Raw genomic sequence first — 16,981 nt, 5'->3', positions numbered from 1 at the left:
TTTTTTTTAATTAAATAACTATAATTTTATAATGAAACGTGAAACCTTTTAAAAATTGCTCTTGCCTAAATTTTTGACATATGAGACGAATGAAATTGATAAAGAGTGTATTTCATTCAAGAACTTTGCCAACACGAGAACATAAGGAGCAATTTTTCCTTATTTTCAATTAAAATTCAGAGATAAAAATATATAAAACTCGATTTAACGAGTTCATTAAAAGCATTTTCACAGAAATTCATTCAAATTTCTCAAAAACTGATAAAAGTTCATTAAAATTTTGATCAAATTCTTCAATCTAACCAATAATCGATTGAAGTGCAGCCATGCCGGAAACAGAAATGGAAAAATTATCACTTGGTAAGTCATTTTCTTTATAAAATTCGTTCAAAATTACAGTTTTCTCACTCATTTCATTAAAAATTCATAAAAATGCCTTAAAAAAAATCAAAAATTTTCTTCCGCAAATCAAATATCTAATTGCATCATCCAATTCTCTCGTTGCAGGCGACCCAATTTACACGTCAGATAAGCACGGCAATGACGAAACCGGTAACGGATCCAAAGAATCGCCTTTCAAAACGGTTTTGAAGGCGATGCATCATGCCGGCAAGGAACCATTCCCCCCAATTTTCGTCGATTGCAAGGATGAAAAGTCCCAAGAGAAGTACGAGCCGATTGCCAAGTCGCAATTGAAGAAAATCACGCGTTTATTCCAAAAAGAGGTCGAAAAATCGCAAAAAGCCAACACTCGGGTCGAAGAGGACGAGAAAAAGCGCCAACAAAATTTGGAGGAAGCGAAAAAAATCGTAATTAAAGAAGACGAATCCTTGCCAAAAGCGGAAAAAATCAAAATTGTCGACACAAAAGATTTCCGCGACAAACGCGTTCGTCTCTATGGTTGGGTTCATCGTCTCCGCCGTCAAGGAAAGACTCTGATGTTCATAACGCTTCGTGATGGCACCGGATTTTTGCAATGTGTCGTCACAGATTTGTGTTGTCAGACGTACGATGCTTTGGTTTTGTCGACAGAATCTTCTGTGCAGCTTTTTGGTACGCTCAAAGCGGTTCCCGAGGGAAAAACTGCTCCCGGAGGACACGAACTTCAAGTTGATTACTGGGAATTGGTTGGATTGGCGCCCGCTGGAGGTGCTGACAACCTTTTGAACGAAGAGGCGTTGCCCGATGTGCAATTAGACAATCGCCATATGATGATCCGCGGCGAAAATACCTCGAAAATCCTCAAAATGCGAAGTGTCGTGATGCAAGCGTTCCGCGATCACTATTTTTCGCGCGGATATACCGAAGTTACGCCTCCAACGTTGGTCCAGACGCAAGTCGAGGGCGGTTCGACACTTTTTAAGCTCGACTACTTTGGCGAAGAAGCTTATTTGACGCAAAGTTCGCAACTTTATCTTGAAACTTGCATCCCTGCATTGGGAGATGTCTTTTGTATCGCTCAAAGTTATCGCGCGGAACAATCCCGAACACGTCGACACTTGGCAGAATACACGCACGTCGAGAGCGAATGTCCCTTCATCACGTTTGACGATCTCCTGGATCGCTTGGAGGACTTAATTTGCGACGTGGTTGATCGTGTCTTGAAATCCGAATGGGGATATTTGGTTCACGAGTTAAATCCGGACTTTAAACCCCCCAAAAGACCATTCCGTCGCATGAACTATGCCGATGCCATTGAATGGCTCAAAGCCAACAACGTCAAAAAGGACGACGGAACGTTCTATGAATTCGGGGAAGACATCCCAGAAGCTCCGGAACGAAAAATGACAGATACCATCAACGAACCGATCATGTTGTGTCGCTTCCCGGCGGAAATTAAATCTTTTTACATGTCACGTTGCCCCGAAGATCGCCGTCTCACGGAAAGTGTTGATTGTTTGTTGCCCAATGTTGGCGAAATTATCGGCGGATCGATGCGTGCGTGGGATAACGAAGAACTTTTGGAAGGTTACAAACGCGAGGGAATCGATCCGACGCCGTATTATTGGTACACGGATCAACGTGTGTACGGAAGTCAACCTCATGGCGGATACGGATTGGGCTTGGAGCGATTCTTGTGCTGGCTTGTTGAACAGATATCACATTCGTGAGGTTTGCTTGTATCCACGCTTCTTGGAGAGATGTCGTCCTTAAGCAACCAGAGAGGCATTTATTTAGAGAGAGAAATTCTCAAAATATTTATCAAAAAATATTAAAAATATTGTACTAACCAAACTTTTTTCAACTTAATAAATTACACGAACGCTTAACTGCATTTCGTTTTTTGAATAAAATTCAATGGCCGAATATTTAAATATTTTTTTGTCTTTTATTTTTGGTGAAATTGTAAAATTTTGAAAAAATATTTTGAAAGGTAAATTTTTGTTGAAGATCATATTCAATATTTAGACAAATAAATTTAATATTTTCGTTTTTTGTCGAAAAAGTTCAGGGTAAAAAATGAATATTGATTATAAAATGCGAAATTTTTGTTATTTTAGGGCATTTTTTAATAAAAAAAAAATTAAAAAGAATTACTGTTTTCAATAATATTATATGAAAATAATTTAAAAAATAATAAATTTGATGAAATTGATAAAAAAAATTTTTAAGTCACGTTACGAAAATTATTTTTTTTTAATTTTAATTTTGGGAGATATTACGTGTTATTTTTCTTTTCTTTCTTTTTATCTTTCTTTAAAAAAATTTTAAAAATAATTCAGAATTCCAATTAAAAAAAAAATAAATTCAAAAAACTTTAAAATGCTGTAAAAAAATTAAAAATATTTATTAATTTTTTTTTCTTCAAAATATTAAATTTATTCGCCTTATTATAAAAATCAAAATTTAACTTTTTAAATTAAATTTCAATATTAAGCTACCCCAGTTTGAATTTAATTTTTTTTTAATTTAAACATTATATTATTATGGGAAAATAAAGCATAGTAAAGAGATTAAGCAAATGAAGGCTTAAATTAAATCTGAGGTTTTTATTTATTTATTATTTAAATCAACTACCCAGATATATATTTTTGACTTAAAAATTGATAATAACGAAAATTGTGATATTTTTGATGAAAAATTAAAAAAAATGAACAGTTCAAAAATTACATTTTAAAATGTATAAATTTAAAAAAAATACTTTTTCCAAGAAGGTTTTCTAATGTTAAATTTGCAAAAAAAAAACTTTTTAAAGAAAAGTAAAAAAAAAATATATAAAAAAAGTAATATTCTTAAAATAATATTAAAATTAAAAATTATTTATTAATTAATTTTTAAATTGTTTTATTTAAAAATTATTTTTTAATTAAAATTTAAAATATTTTATAAAAAAATATTTTTTTAATTATTTTATTATTTTATTTTGAAAATTATTTTTCAATTATTTTAAATTAATTATTTTTATTTTTTAAATAATTTTTGTTTTTTAAATAAATTTTTTTTTATTAATTATTAATTTCAAAATTATTTCCTTTATATTAACTGTGACTAAATTTCATGTTCAAAACTAACGTCAGGTATTTTGTTCTTTTTAAAATGAAAATTCATGCGCAATGGAGACGCCTTTCAATTTTTCCACGAATTTTCGTTCAGTAAACAAAACACAGCTGATTTTCCGGCATGCAACAAGTCCTTTTCGTTCAGTATTTTCACTTGTTGCTTCCAAAACAAACCAAAAGCTTTCGTCAAGTCGAGCTTTTACGGAGCTTTTTTCACAAATATCGATTATTTCTCATTCTTCATCAAATTTTGCAAAGGGAGTGACTCGTTTTAGTAATTTTTGCAACAAAAAAATTAAAAAAAATCGCAGAAAAATTAATTTTTATAAAAATATTTTGTAAAAATGTTAATCTTGAAGCACTTTTACGTGCTTTTAACATTTTTTATAATAAAAAGAGGTAAGAATTGAACTAATTTTTGATAAATTATTTTTTCAACAAAGAATTTTATTTTTCAGTTCATGCTAATCCTGTTCACATCGAAGCGAATCCAGATGCAAAACGACTTTACGACGATTTATTGAGCAATTATAATCGCTTGATTCGACCCGTTGTGAACCATACGGAAGCTCTAACTGTCGGATTAGGTCTCAAAGTCACGCAACTCATTGAAGTTAGTTTGAAAAATCAAGTTGTCACGACAAATTTATGGGTTCAGCAAAAATGGATCGATTACAAGCTCAAATGGGATCCCGAGGAATATGGCGGCGTTGAGATGTTATATGTGCCCTCGGAGCAAATTTGGCTTCCCGATATCGTTTTGTACAACAATTGGGACGGAAATTACGAAGTAACGCTGATGACGAAAGCCACGTTGAAATATTCGGGCGAAGTTTTTTGGGAACCTCCGGCAATTTATAAATCTTCGTGCGAGATGAATGTCGAGTATTTTCCGTATGACGAGCAAATTTGTTTCATGAAGTTTGGAAGTTGGACTTATAATGGAGCGCAAGTCGATTTGAAGCATTTGGATCAGCAGCCAGGAAGCAATATTGTCCCGATCGGAATTGATTTGTCGGAATTTTATTTGTCAGTCGAATGGGATGTCCTTGAAATTCCTGCGTGTAGAAATGAAGAATATTATCCGGGAATTCCTGAACCTTATACAGATATTACGTTTAAATTGACTTTGAGACGAAAGACGCTCTTCTATACCGTTAATTTGATGATTCCGATTGTGGGAATTACGTTTTTGACTGTTTTGGTCTTTTATTTGCCTGCGGATGCGGGAGAAAAGGTAAGAAATTTAATTTTTTCTTAAATTTTTAAGTGTTATTTAATGAGAAAATTTAAAATTATTTTAAAAATTTTAATATTGAGGTCAAAAATAATTTTTAATTTGAAGGTTTGTCTTTAAAAAATGAAAAGTATTATTAAAAACCAGATCAAGCTGTATCCGTACAGCGTACGTTCAACGGTACCGCATTTCAGGTGTATAAGTTTAATGTTGTTATTTAATATTTAATTTTTTTTTAAAATTTCCCATTTCTAACCCAAAGTAAATTTTGAGTGCATTTTTGAGAAATTTTCATTTGCAAAAAAAAATTTGACATTTTAGCTTATTTCAGCTAAAAAATTTCTAAAAAAACAATATATTAATATTTAATTTTTCATTCCGACTGCATTAAAATTATTTTGCATTCCGACTGCATTTATTGAATTTTGCATTCCGCAATAATTTTTTCATTAAAAAAAATTTAATTTTAATTCCGGCTTTCCGGCTAAATTAGAAAAAAAATAAATTCCGGCTGCATTCGCATTCAAAAAGCTAATAAATCATTAAAAAAATTCCGGCTGCATTTAGTGCTCATTGCATTCCGGCTGACATTTCTGCATTCCGACATTCCGGCTGCATTCCGACTGCATTCCGGCTGAATTCCGGCTGCATTCCGCATTCCGGCTGCATTCCGACATTCCGGCTGCATTCCGGCTGCATTCCGGCTGCATTCCGACATTCCAGCTGCATTCCGACATTCCGATTGACATTCCGGTTGCATTCCGGGTGCATTCCAATTAGGCCACACATGACGTACGACATCTCCAGCATAATACCGCATTTTTTCTTCGAAATGCGGTAAAAAAAAACTTTTTTTTTGTTTTTATAAGATTCTGTTAATTTTTTGTTTAAAAAAGAAGGTTAATTTTTGTCAATTATATAAATTTTTCGTTTGAATAATTTTTTAAATTATTTTTTCATTTTTTTAAACATAAAAATTTAAAATATTTTTCTAAATCTTTAAAGATACAATTTTTTATATAAAATTTTAATTTAATTTTTTTATTTAAATATTTTTATTTTATTCATATTTATTTTACAGATTTAAAAATTTATTTATTTTTTTTTTCATTAGAATATTTTTTTTTTCTAATTTAAAAAAAATTAATTAATTTTAATTTAAAGTTTTGATGCTAAAATTAGAGAAAAAAATTAAATTATGAAAAAAGTCCTTCAAAAAGTAAATTTTCTCATTAAATGACGCCAAAAGTGTCGATTCGCATGACATTTCGAGTGTCAAAAAGTAAATCACATAAAAGTTAACGACCCAAAAATCATTTTTTTTATTCCTTTTCATTGCATGTCACTCAACAATGCGTCGTTACAGGTCACATTAAGTATCTCGATTCTCGTGTCGCTCACTGTGTTCTTCTTGTTGCTCGCTGAAATCATTCCGCCAACATCTTTAGCTATCCCTTTGTTGGGCAAATATCTCCTTTTCACGATGATGCTTGTCTCGTTATCTGTCTGGATCACCGTTTGCGTGCTCAATGTCTATTTCAGGTGAGATTTTTTTCTTTTTTGACAAAATGATTTTTTTTTCGAAATCTTAATTTTTTTTTCTTTTTTTAGGAGTGCAAGTACTCATCACATGTCGCCAATCATTCGAAAAATCTTCCTTGTTTGCATGCCTCGAATTATGATGATGCGAAGGACTCATTATTCGTTGCCAGATTACGATGACAATGCGCCGCCAAGGAATTATCATCATCAGTTGGAGCCGAGAGATAGTTTGACGGAAAATGAGGACTTGATGAACGGGCATGATATGGAGCATGAACATGAACACGAACATGGCATTGAGACGTTGGAGCATGAGGATTATCACGATCATGAATATCACAAAGATGACGACAATGGCGTTATGCATCAGCATTTTGAGAATAATATGGGACATTCTTCATGTGAGTATTTTATTGAAAAATTATCTAAAAATTATTTTGAAAGTTATAAAATTAAAAATATTAATTTTTTGAAGAAATTTGAATTTTAAAGTTTCTTTAACTAAAAAGCTTTTTTAACTAAAAATTTTGAAATCTTGCTCCAAATGGATTGAAATTTGTCAGAGGGCTCTAATTTATCATTTTTAATCATTTTATAACTCAAAACTGCCAAAAAATTGAAACTGAAAAAAATTTTTTTCTTTGACATAGTTTTGTTTTAAAAACTAAATCAAGAGCAAAAAAACTGTGTCAAAAACTGTGTCAAAGCAATTTTTGTCAAATCTTGCTCCAAATGGATTGAAATTTGTCAGAGGGCTCTAATTTATCATTTTTAATCATTTTATAACTCAAAACTGCCAAAAAATTGAAACTGAAAAAAATTTTTTTCTTTGACATAGTTTTGTTTTAAAAACTAAATCAAGAGCAAAAAAACTGTGTCAAAAACTGTGTCAAAGCAATTTTTGTCAAATCTTGCTCCAAATGGATTGAAATTTGTCAGAGGGCTCTAATTTATCATTTTTAATCATTTTATAACTCAAAACTGCCAAAAAATTGAAACTGAAAAAAATTTTTTTCTTTGACATAGTTTTGTTTTAAAAACTAAATCAAGAGCAAAAAAACTGTGTCAAAAACTGTGTCAAAGCTATTTTTGTCAAATCTTGCTCCAAATGGATTGAAATTTGTCAGAGGGCTCTAATTTATCATTTTTAATCATTTTATAACTCAAAACTGCCAAAAAATTGAAACTGAAAAAAATTTTTTTCTTTGACATAGTTTTGTTTTAAAAACTAAATCAAGAGCAAAAAAACTGTGTCAAAAACTGTGTCAAAGCAATTTTTGTCAAATCTTGCTCCAAATGGATTGAAATTTGTCAGAGGGCTCTAACTTATTATTTTTAATCATTTTATAACTCAAAACTGCCAAAAAATTGAAACTGAAAAAAAATTTTTTCTTTGACATAGTTTTGTTTTAAAAACTAAATCAAGAGCAAAAAAACTGTGTCAAAAACTGTGTCAAAGCAATTTTGTCAAATCTTGCTCCAAAAGGATTGAAATTTGTCAGAGGGCTCTAATTTATCATTTTTAATCATTTTATAACTCAAAACTGCCAAAAAATTGAAACTGAAAAAAATTTTTTTCTTTGACATAGTTTTGTTTTAAAAACTAAATCAAGAGCAAAAAAACTGTGTCAAAAACTGTGTCAAAGCAATTTTTGTCAAATCTTGCTCCAAATGGATAAAAATTTGTCAGAGGGCTCTAATTTATCATTTTTAATCATTTTATAACTCAAAACTGCCAAAAAATTGAAACTGAAAAAAATTTTTTTCTTTGACATAGTTTTGTTTTAAAAACTAAATCAAGAGCAAAAAAACTGTGTCAAAAACTGTGTCAAAGCAATTTTTGTCAAATCTTGCTCCAAATGGATAAAAATTTGTCAGAGGGCTCTAATTTATCATTTTTAATCATTTTATAACTCAAAACTGCCAAAAAATTGAAACTGAAAAAATTTTTTTTCTTTGACATAGTTTTGTTTTGAAAACTAAATCAAGAGCAAAACTAAATAAAAAAAACTGTGTCTTTAAAAAATAATAATTTTTAATCAATCTAAATTTTTGACAAAAAATTGCTCCAAATGGATAAAAATTTGTCAGAGGGCTCTAATTTATCATTTTTAATCATTTTGTCAAAAACTGTGTCAAAGCCAATTTTGTCAAATTTTGCTCCAAATGGATAAAAATTTGTCAGATTATTGAATTAATAAAAATTAATTAATAAAAGTTGAAGTAAAAATTTTTAGTTTAAATTTAAAAAAATTTAATATTTTTTATTCAAAAATAATTAAATAACTTTTTTGAAAAATATGTCAAGAAATTATTTAAAAAAATAGAAAAACATGGATAAAAAATACAAAAAATCGATTAAAAATAATAATTTTTTTTTAACTTTAAAGTTTTATTAAATTTTTTATTTAATTTAATTTTTTTTATTTAATTTTTGAAACTACAATATCTTAAATTCTTGCAATATATTGAAAAAAAATTAAAAAATAACTTTTTAGCTAATGAGTCAAAAAAATAATTATTTTTATTTAAAATTTCAGTCCCCGAACCTGAACACGTTCACATCATCCCATCTCGCATGTCTCCCGAACTCATGCAAGCGATGCAAAGCGTTCGATTTATCGCTCAACACATAAAAGATGCTGACAAAGACAACGAGGTAAGTCACAATTTACTTATTTTTCACTCTTAAATCGCTGATCGAATCGAGCTTTGACAAAAATTGCTTCGAGTAAAAATCTAAAAATGAAAGAAAGGAGCGTCATGAGAAATTAATGTCTTTTTTACAAGAAAAGAAAATAATGGAAAAGTACTTTTGTACTGTGGAAATAAACTTATTTACTGCCCCAAGGGAGCTCGTCGTTCCGATTTCAACATGAATTTGCTTTTCGCCACACATTTATTCCGTAATCCAAAATGCAATCTTAATTAGTTCAATATTACGAAAAGAAATATTTAATCGATTCAGGTGCCCATTTTCCCCATTAAACGGCAGGCATAATTGGGTCGAATAACGAAAAACTTTAATGACCTGCTGATGTTGCTCTTTTATTGTATTAAGAGACACTTTACACTGAAAATCATTAATTTTATGACAAAAAAAGTTCATTTCTTGCATTTTTTTCGAGAAAAAAGGGAAAAACTCTGATTAATGATCGCCGTTAAGACAAATGTTGTATTTTAACATTATATATTTATCAAAGTGAACGAATCACGGGTCACATGTGGAAGAAAAAAAAAGTTTTTTTTTTATCTTGTTGCTTGGATAACAAGATAACGACAAGAAAAAGATGGTTTCGACAAGGTCCATTAGGTCAATCCCAATTGTGTTGTTGAAATTTATTGGAAATTTCTGTGAAAAATGATGCGTTATTTAACAAGAAGACGTTGTTCCGAACCCTTTTGGGAGTAATATTTTTTTTGTTTGAGGCCACATTTGCACGAAATCCGTCAATTTAACATTTTCCAATCATTTTAATAAATTGTCCAAATTTTATTTTGTATTTTTTGCTTGACATTGAATTTTTTTCTTCCAATTTTATGCACGAAATTATCCCTTTTTACGCACGATTCTTTGATCTACTTAGAAAAATTGCGATTGAACTCACGTTCGTTTCATAAAAATGAATAAATACAATAAAAATCAGATAAACATCGAATGATAACGACGAGAGAAGAGCTCTTTTCATTAATATTCCCATAATAATGAATAACAATGAGCTAAATGGAGACGGTTAGTACTCTAACGAAAAAAAATCCAATATTTGTGCGAAAAATTAGATTTTATTTTTAAATTGTAACAATAAATATTTTTTTTTTGCTAAAGTAATTCGTGAAATAGTTCTAATTGGTCACGTGCGACAACAAATAAATATTTTTAACACAAAAAAAATAAAATAAAATAAATATATGGACCATAAATTGCACGTTCAATTATAACTTAATTAAAAGAGAGCCCGTTGTTAATTTTTGCTGCATCAGTAATTTTTTTTTTTTGCCTTCGTGTGAATTTTTATCCGTAATGTGGTTGTTGTTGCGGTTGCATAGCTGCTGCTTGTTGTTGACGCCTTTGTGCCCGCTCCTCCTTTAATTTTTGCCGACGAACTTCTTGCTCTTTGTACACGAAGAGGGGGCGGAAAACCAAAGCACGTTTCAGACGAAAATTGGAATTGGTCTCCAAAGACGACAATTGATGGAATTGATTATGTTCTAATGGAGGTAATGGTTTTTGCATGACGGCAGCAGCATTTGTCGATGATCCAATTACGTTGAAGGCGATTAAGATTACGAAAGTAATGGCGAGTGTGGAAATGAACTAAAATGAGAAGAAAAAAAATTTTTAATTAATTTTGATGAAATTAAGAATTTAAAAAAAAAATATTATAATAGAAATTTGATAAAATTATTTTTTTTAATTTTATTTTTATTTATTTTATTTTATTTTTTTTTAATTTAAAAATAATTTTAATTCACAAAACCAATTGATGAAAAATTTGATTTAAGAAATTAAAAATTTAATTGAAAAAAAAAATACCTAATTAATTCTAAAAAAATATTTAAAAATTTTAAACAATAAATTATTTATTTTTTTGCATATAAAATAATAATTTAAATCAAATTAAAATTTTAATATCGAAAAAAAAATTTCCTCAAGAAGATTTATTTTTTCGGTCAAATAAATAGAAAAAAAATAATATGAATTTTGTAAAAATTATTAAAAATATTATTTAACTTTATTATTTATTATATTTTTTATGAATTTAAATTTTAAATATATATATAAAAAAAATATTTTTTAATTTAATTTTTAATTATTTATTATTTATTAATTTAAACTTTTTTAATTTTTTTTTAAATTTATTATTAAATATTTCCAATATTTTTTTAAATTTTTAATTTTTTTAAAAAAGACACTCACTTTCTTTAAATTTTCCATTATTTTTCACTTTTTTTTACAAATATTTTTATTTATTTCCGGTTTTTTAAACTTGAACTTGTCTTAACAAGGTCCACTAACTGACTGATGAGCAATTCAAAAATCTCACATTTATTTAAATTAAAACAACTTGGTGCTAATTCTCTGTGTCAACACATTTAATGACTCGCCCGTAGACAGATTCCTTGTTTATGACTCGTGAAATCTCGGCAGACATTAAAAACTTTTATTGATTGAAACATTTCTGTGAATTCCTCGGTAGCGCTCATTAATCACTGAATGTTATCAATCGGTTCATTTTATTACTTTTTGGTTCGCGTCACTTTTAAAATGACGTACAGAGAGTTTTATGACGAATATTAAAAATAAAAATTAAAAGTTACTCCTTTACGAATAATTTGACGTAATTTTTTGGATCAAGTAATTTCTGATTAAAAGCACTTTGATTATTTTTTAAACTGCGGTAAAACCAGTTATTACGAGTAAAATAATACAAATTTGTAAATATTTTGTTTTAATTGCGACAACCCTGAAAAAATATTTTCATTGAAAAAATATTTTAATATTTATTTTTTGTAAAATTTAAGTGCATTTTTAATTATAATGTTTTGGCGTCCATATATTTTCATTGAGAAAAAATTAGATTTTAAACAATAAATTATTAATTTATTTTTTAAAAAATTTATTAAATTTTTGAAAATATTTCATTTGAAGAATTTTTCAGTGAATTTAAAAAAAAAATAAAATTTTTAAAAAAATAAAATAAAAAAAATTAAAAAAACAAAATAAAAATATTTAATTATAATTATTAAAAGAAGCCCGTTATTAAAATAATTTTTTTTTTTTGCCTTCGTTGAATTTTTATAAAATGACCTTTGTGCCCGCTCCTCCTTTAATTTTTCGACGAACTTCTTGCTCTTTTGACAGGGGGCGGCAAAACGTTTCAAGAAAATTTTATCCAAAGACGACAATTGATGGAATTGATTATGTTCTAATGGAGGTAATGGTTTTTTGACGGACAGCAGCATTTGTCGTGATCCAATTACGATTGATTACGAAAGTTTAATGGCGATTGTGGAAATGAACTGAATTGAGAAGAAAAATTAATGAGTTTCATAGAATCAAAAAAAAATATTTTGACAGAAAAAATTTTTAAATTTTATAAAATTATTATTTATTTAATTTTATTTTGATTTATTTTATTTTTGGGTATTTTTGATATATTTTTTTAAAATAATTATTATTTTTATAAATTATTTTAGATTTAAAAAAAAAATTAATATAATAAAAATAATAATTTTTTTAAATTAAAAAAAAGAACGTTTTTTTTTTAATTTTTTAAAATAAATTTAATTAAATTATTTAATTATAAAAAAATATTTAAAAATTTTAAATAATAAATTATTTATTTTTTTTAATAAAATCGAGAATTTTAATTTAAATCAAATTAAAATTTTTAAATATCGTAAATTTTTTTCCTCAAGTATCTTTCAAAATAATGAAAAAGAAAAATAATAATTTTGTAAAAATTATTAAAAATATTATTTAACGAATTTTAATATTTAATTTTATTATATATATTTTTTAAATTTAAAAAAAAAAATTTAATTTATTTTTTTTTTAAAATTTATTATATTTTTTATAAAAATCATTTTTTAAAATTTGGTAATTTTTAAAAATTAAAATAAAAATTTTATTTGTTTTTAAAATTTTTAATTTTTATTATTTAATAAAAAAAAAACACTCACTTTCTTTAAATTTTCCATTATTTTTCACTTTTTTTTGAAATAATTTATTTTTTTTTAAACTTGAACTTGTTTAACAAGGTCCACTAAAAATGAGCAATTTCTCACATTTATTTAAATTAAAATAACTTGGTTATTTTTTTTTTAATAATTTAATAACTTTTTTTAGACAGATTATTTTTAAATTATTTGAGATCTGACTTACATTTTCAAAATCATGATAAATAATAGAAATACGATCAACGTTACGATCTTTTCCATCAAAATCAAAACTCATCAAAATTGTTTGCTCATTAGGATAAATTGGAGTTGATTTATATTGAACCCATAACAAAGTTTGATTTTTTTCATCTTCTCCGAATGAATTTGAGCCTGAAACGCTCAAAATAGTTACACAAATTAGAACAAAAATTTGCTTAAACATGTTGGAATGCTTTAACTAACTGTTAATTTATAACTAAAAAAAATTTTTTTTTTCATATCAGATTTTTTTCTGTCAATGATATGATATGATATGTTTTTTGTTGATAATCACTGATTGATACGAAGATAACCGATTTTATAAAAAAAATATATTTATTGTTTGTAAAATCCGTAAATCCGTTGTTTGACAGCAAAATATGTGCATTTGTCACATCCCATCGATGATTTGACGTTATCCGTTGATGGTCCTCCTTCGATAAGTGTAACAGTTGTAAAAGGAGTCTATAATGATAAATAAATTATTAAAATATGTTTATTTAATTATTTTTAATTATTTATAATTTAATAATAATTTTTTAATTATTTATTTACCTATTTTTTAATTTTTTTTTAAATTTTAAAAAAAAAAATAATTTTTATTTTCTTCTTGAAAAAAATTTTAAAAATATTTTTTATTCAATAATTTTAATTTTAATTAAATGAATATTAATTTTTAATTAAATAAATTGCTACAAATATTTTACAAATTTTATTTAGTTTTAAAAAATTTTAAAATTTAAAAAAATACTTGGAAAAATCTTTTGCTTATTAAAAAAAAATATAAATCATTAAAAAAAAAATAAATTTATTAAATAATAATTAATTAAAATAATTTAAAATTTTTATTTTTAAAATTTTAAAAAAATCAAAAATTATCTAAAAAAATATTTTTTTTAATTTATTTATAATTTTTTTTTTTAGAAATAAATCAATTAAAAATTTATGAAAAACAAAAAAAAAATATTCTACTTACAGGTTCATAATCAAAATAAACAATCGAAATATGGTCAACATTTCTATCTTTTCCATCAAATTCAAAACTCAACGTTATATTTCTCTCCTCAGGATAAACTGGAGATGATTTGTATTGTACCCACAGCAAAGTTTGTCCATTTTCATCTTGTCCAATTGAAGTACAGCTCGAAAAACTCAAATAAATCACAAAAATTAAAATTTGCTTGAACATGATGTTAATACTTTGACTTCTCGTGACTTTCTGACTTCATAAAATGAATTATTTGCAAAAATAATTTTATTTATAACTTATAATTTTATATCAATGACGAGTTTTTGCTGATAAGATAATTTTTTACATCAAAACAAATTCATTCATTTTGATATAAATAACGCTTGAATGACTAACTTATCTTTAAAAAGATCAGCTGAATCAACATCGTGTGAGAATTATCAACTGGAGATAATTAATTAGCGGAAACGTGACGAATGTTATTCATTTCAATTTCCGCATAAATTATGTGACAAGTGATTTTGAAGTAAAAACTTTTTTTTTTGTTCATAAATTTAGCGAAAAAGAAAAACTAAAAACACGCAAATTCTTTCCACACAAACAACAAATCCCCAATAAATCTTTCAATAAAACGGGCACGTACTAATGATTCACAACATCTTTCCATAACAGTTGCAATTTTAATAATAAAATAATAGTGTTAGAGTCTGGCTCGGATGCCAGCCAGAATCGATTGTGTACTTTGTGTGTGGAATAAACGGAAATGATATCCTGTCATGTTATTTATTATTGATTCACTTTCCTTATTTTGCCCGTTTTTCTACAATTTTTCATTTTTATGTCACATCATAAATTTTGTCGTTTACTATTTTTTTTTTTCGTCGTCGCTCGACGTGTCATGTGTGTGTGGTTGTGTGTTCCCAGCCATAATTCATCATTCATCGCCCACGTTATTGGAACAAAATTATTACGAGTTATTAGGAATTATGGCGGGAACAAGGGAATTCGCAAAGAAATTGACTTTTCTCAAAATTTTATTTTTTTTTTAAATAAAAATAATTTTTTTTTATTTAAATTTATTTTTAATGAAAAAAAAGGTAAAATTATAATAAAAATTTATTTAAAAAATTTTTAACTTAAAAATATTTAAAATAAATAAAAAATTAAATTAATTTAATAAAAAAATTAATTAAAAAATTAAATTTATTTTTTTAAATAAAAATATCAAAAAATTAAGATAAAATTAAAATTATACTTAAATTTTTTTTTAAAATTAATTTGAAAAAAAAATAATTTTAATTTTAAAGATTTTTTTTAATTTAAAAAATTAATTTTAAGTTAAAATTTTTTTTAAATTTATTTAAAAAAAATTAAATTTAATTAAAAAAATAATTTTTATTTTAATTAATTAAATATTTAAAAAATGTTTTTCATAAAAAAAAATCAATTTTTAAAATTAAATATAATTTAAAAATTTTTTGACATAAAATTATTTTATTTTATTTAAATAAAATTTAAATTGATTAAAAAAAATATATAAATTGAATTTAAAAAATTTGAAATTAATAATATTAAAAATTTTAGTAAAATTTAATTTTAATCAAATATTTAATTTTTATCTACATTAATTTTTTTATTAAAAATTAAAATTTAAATTTAAAACTTTAATTTAAAATTTTTTTATAATTAATTTTCATTAAAATATTCAATTTTTTAAAATAAAATTTAACTTTTTAATGAAACTTTTTTAATTAAATAAAAAAAAAAAATATGACCTTCAAAAATCAGAAAATTTCAATTAATCAATTTTTCATCCGTCAAATAATCCCTCTTAAACTAAACGTTGACCTACTTAACAATCAATTAATTTTACTTTTTTTCTTCAATTTTATTTGAAAAGCATAATTAATCAAACTAAAGCAATCACTTTTACCTGCAAATGAACGTCTAACGGCACAAAAAACATCAAATAAAAATAGTTCACTTTTCCATCTTCTCTCTCGATTAACATCGTTGTTGCAATAAATTAGCATTTTAATTAGCTGAAGCTCTTCCATTCTCTCGATGATTGACTGAAAGCTGAAAAGAAAGCAGAAAAAAGATGATAAATATCCGTTGAATGATAAATAAAAGGCATTTATCGATTTGTGCGTCAATTTGCCCACAAAAAAGCAAAAAAGAGAGACGAAAGATTGTAAATTGTGTCTTTTTCTACAAAAAAATAAAAAAAAAATTGTATAATCAACGTTACATTTTTCGACTTTTTTTGTTTCATCTATAAAATTGAATTTGCGTCAAAGAGGACACACAAAAAATTGTGGCTTAGGAAAGGAAATGATTTATCTCTCGTTTATTCTTTTTTTTTTAATCCCAACAAATTTTAAATTTTTGTCATTTCCTGTTCGTGTTTTCTCATCAAAATTTTTTTTTTCTTTGCAGATTGTCGAGGATTGGAAATTCGTATCGATGGTACTTGACCGATTTTTCCTCTGGGTATTTTTCCTTGCCTGCGTCTTCGGCACCATTTTGATCATTTTCCAGAGCCCGTCGTTGTTCGATACGAGACAAGGCGTCGACCGGAAGCTGAGCGAAATACCAATGCGAAAAAACAATTTTATGTTGCCATCGGATATCGAACGGATGACAATTGACTAAAAATGTCCCCCTCAATGCAGCAACAAAATATATTCTATACTCGACACGATTGGAGATAACGCAGGTAAATTACTTTGGAAATTTTGTTTGTTTGCCTACTTAAAATGTCAATATTGTATGACAAGTAATTAATTTTGATGAAAAGAGCTGAAAAGT

At 26.3% G+C, this 16,981-nt stretch overlaps 3 protein-coding genes and 1 long non-coding RNA gene across 5 annotated transcripts in view; 2 read left to right on the top strand and 2 right to left on the bottom strand.

Annotated features, from left to right (window-relative positions):
- Nucleotides 1–14,414, bottom strand: part of LOC134827869 (uncharacterized) — a 181,794-nt gene extending 167,380 nt beyond the window's left edge. The window contains exons 1-2 of the long non-coding RNA XR_010161816.1: nucleotides 14,177–14,414; nucleotides 13,515–13,665 (exon numbers count right to left, since the gene is read on the bottom strand). This is a non-coding gene — a long non-coding RNA (uncharacterized LOC134827869). The remainder of the gene's footprint in view (nucleotides 1–13,514; nucleotides 13,666–14,176) is intronic.
- Nucleotides 126–2,275, top strand: LOC134828070 (asparagine--tRNA ligase, cytoplasmic). Its single transcript, XM_063841023.1, has 2 exons — nucleotides 126–360; nucleotides 508–2,275. Exons 1-2 carry the CDS (start codon nucleotides 327–329, stop codon nucleotides 2,109–2,111), a joined length of 1,638 nt encoding a protein of 545 aa, XP_063697093.1. The 5' UTR covers nucleotides 126–326; the 3' UTR covers nucleotides 2,112–2,275.
- Nucleotides 3,762–16,912, top strand: LOC134827867 (acetylcholine receptor subunit beta-like 2). Its single transcript, XM_063840729.1, has 6 exons — nucleotides 3,762–3,899; nucleotides 3,959–4,737; nucleotides 6,104–6,279; nucleotides 6,349–6,680; nucleotides 8,820–8,938; nucleotides 16,610–16,912. Exons 1-6 carry the CDS (start codon nucleotides 3,845–3,847, stop codon nucleotides 16,823–16,825), a joined length of 1,677 nt encoding a protein of 558 aa, XP_063696799.1. The 5' UTR covers nucleotides 3,762–3,844; the 3' UTR covers nucleotides 16,826–16,912.
- LOC134827868 (uncharacterized) lies at nucleotides 10,168–13,019 on the bottom strand. Of its 2 annotated transcripts, none has more exons than XM_063840732.1 (2): nucleotides 12,964–13,019; nucleotides 10,168–10,594 (listed from the first exon to the last, which is right to left on the bottom strand). In XM_063840732.1, the coding sequence occupies exons 1-2, from the start codon at nucleotides 12,979–12,981 to the stop codon at nucleotides 10,292–10,294; spliced, it is 321 nt and encodes a 106-aa protein (XP_063696802.1). In that variant the 5' UTR covers nucleotides 12,982–13,019; the 3' UTR covers nucleotides 10,168–10,291. The 2 variants fall into 2 exon arrangements, with proteins under 2 accessions (XP_063696802.1, XP_063696800.1); XM_063840730.1 differs by lacking the exon at nucleotides 12,964–13,019 and adding an exon at nucleotides 11,198–11,722.
- Nucleotides 16,913–16,981: the final 69 nt, after the last annotated feature.

This window comes from Culicoides brevitarsis, chromosome 1 (assembly GCF_036172545.1).
Source record: "Culicoides brevitarsis isolate CSIRO-B50_1 chromosome 1, AGI_CSIRO_Cbre_v1, whole genome shotgun sequence".
NCBI classification, from domain to species: domain Eukaryota; kingdom Metazoa; phylum Arthropoda; class Insecta; order Diptera; family Ceratopogonidae; genus Culicoides; species Culicoides brevitarsis.
Note: the sequence above shows the minus strand (reverse complement) of the source record. Positions and strands in the feature narration are given on the sequence as shown.

Excerpts from the sequence above, each read along its gene's own strand:
- LOC134827867 (XM_063840729.1), top strand. The coding sequence starts at position 3,845 with ATGTTAATCTTGAAGCACTTTTACGTGCTTTTAACATTTTTTATAATA. Across the intron at positions 6,280-6,348 it reads GTGCTCAATGTCTATTTCAG|GAGTGCAAGTACTCATCACA; the intron begins GTGAGATTTTTT and ends TTCTTTTTTTAG. Across the intron at positions 6,681-8,819 it reads TAATATGGGACATTCTTCAT|TCCCCGAACCTGAACACGTT; the intron begins GTGAGTATTTTA and ends TTAAAATTTCAG.
- LOC134828070 (XM_063841023.1), top strand. The coding sequence starts at position 327 with ATGCCGGAAACAGAAATGGAAAAATTATCACTTG. Across the intron at positions 361-507 it reads AATGGAAAAATTATCACTTG|GCGACCCAATTTACACGTCA; the intron begins GTAAGTCATTTT and ends CTCTCGTTGCAG.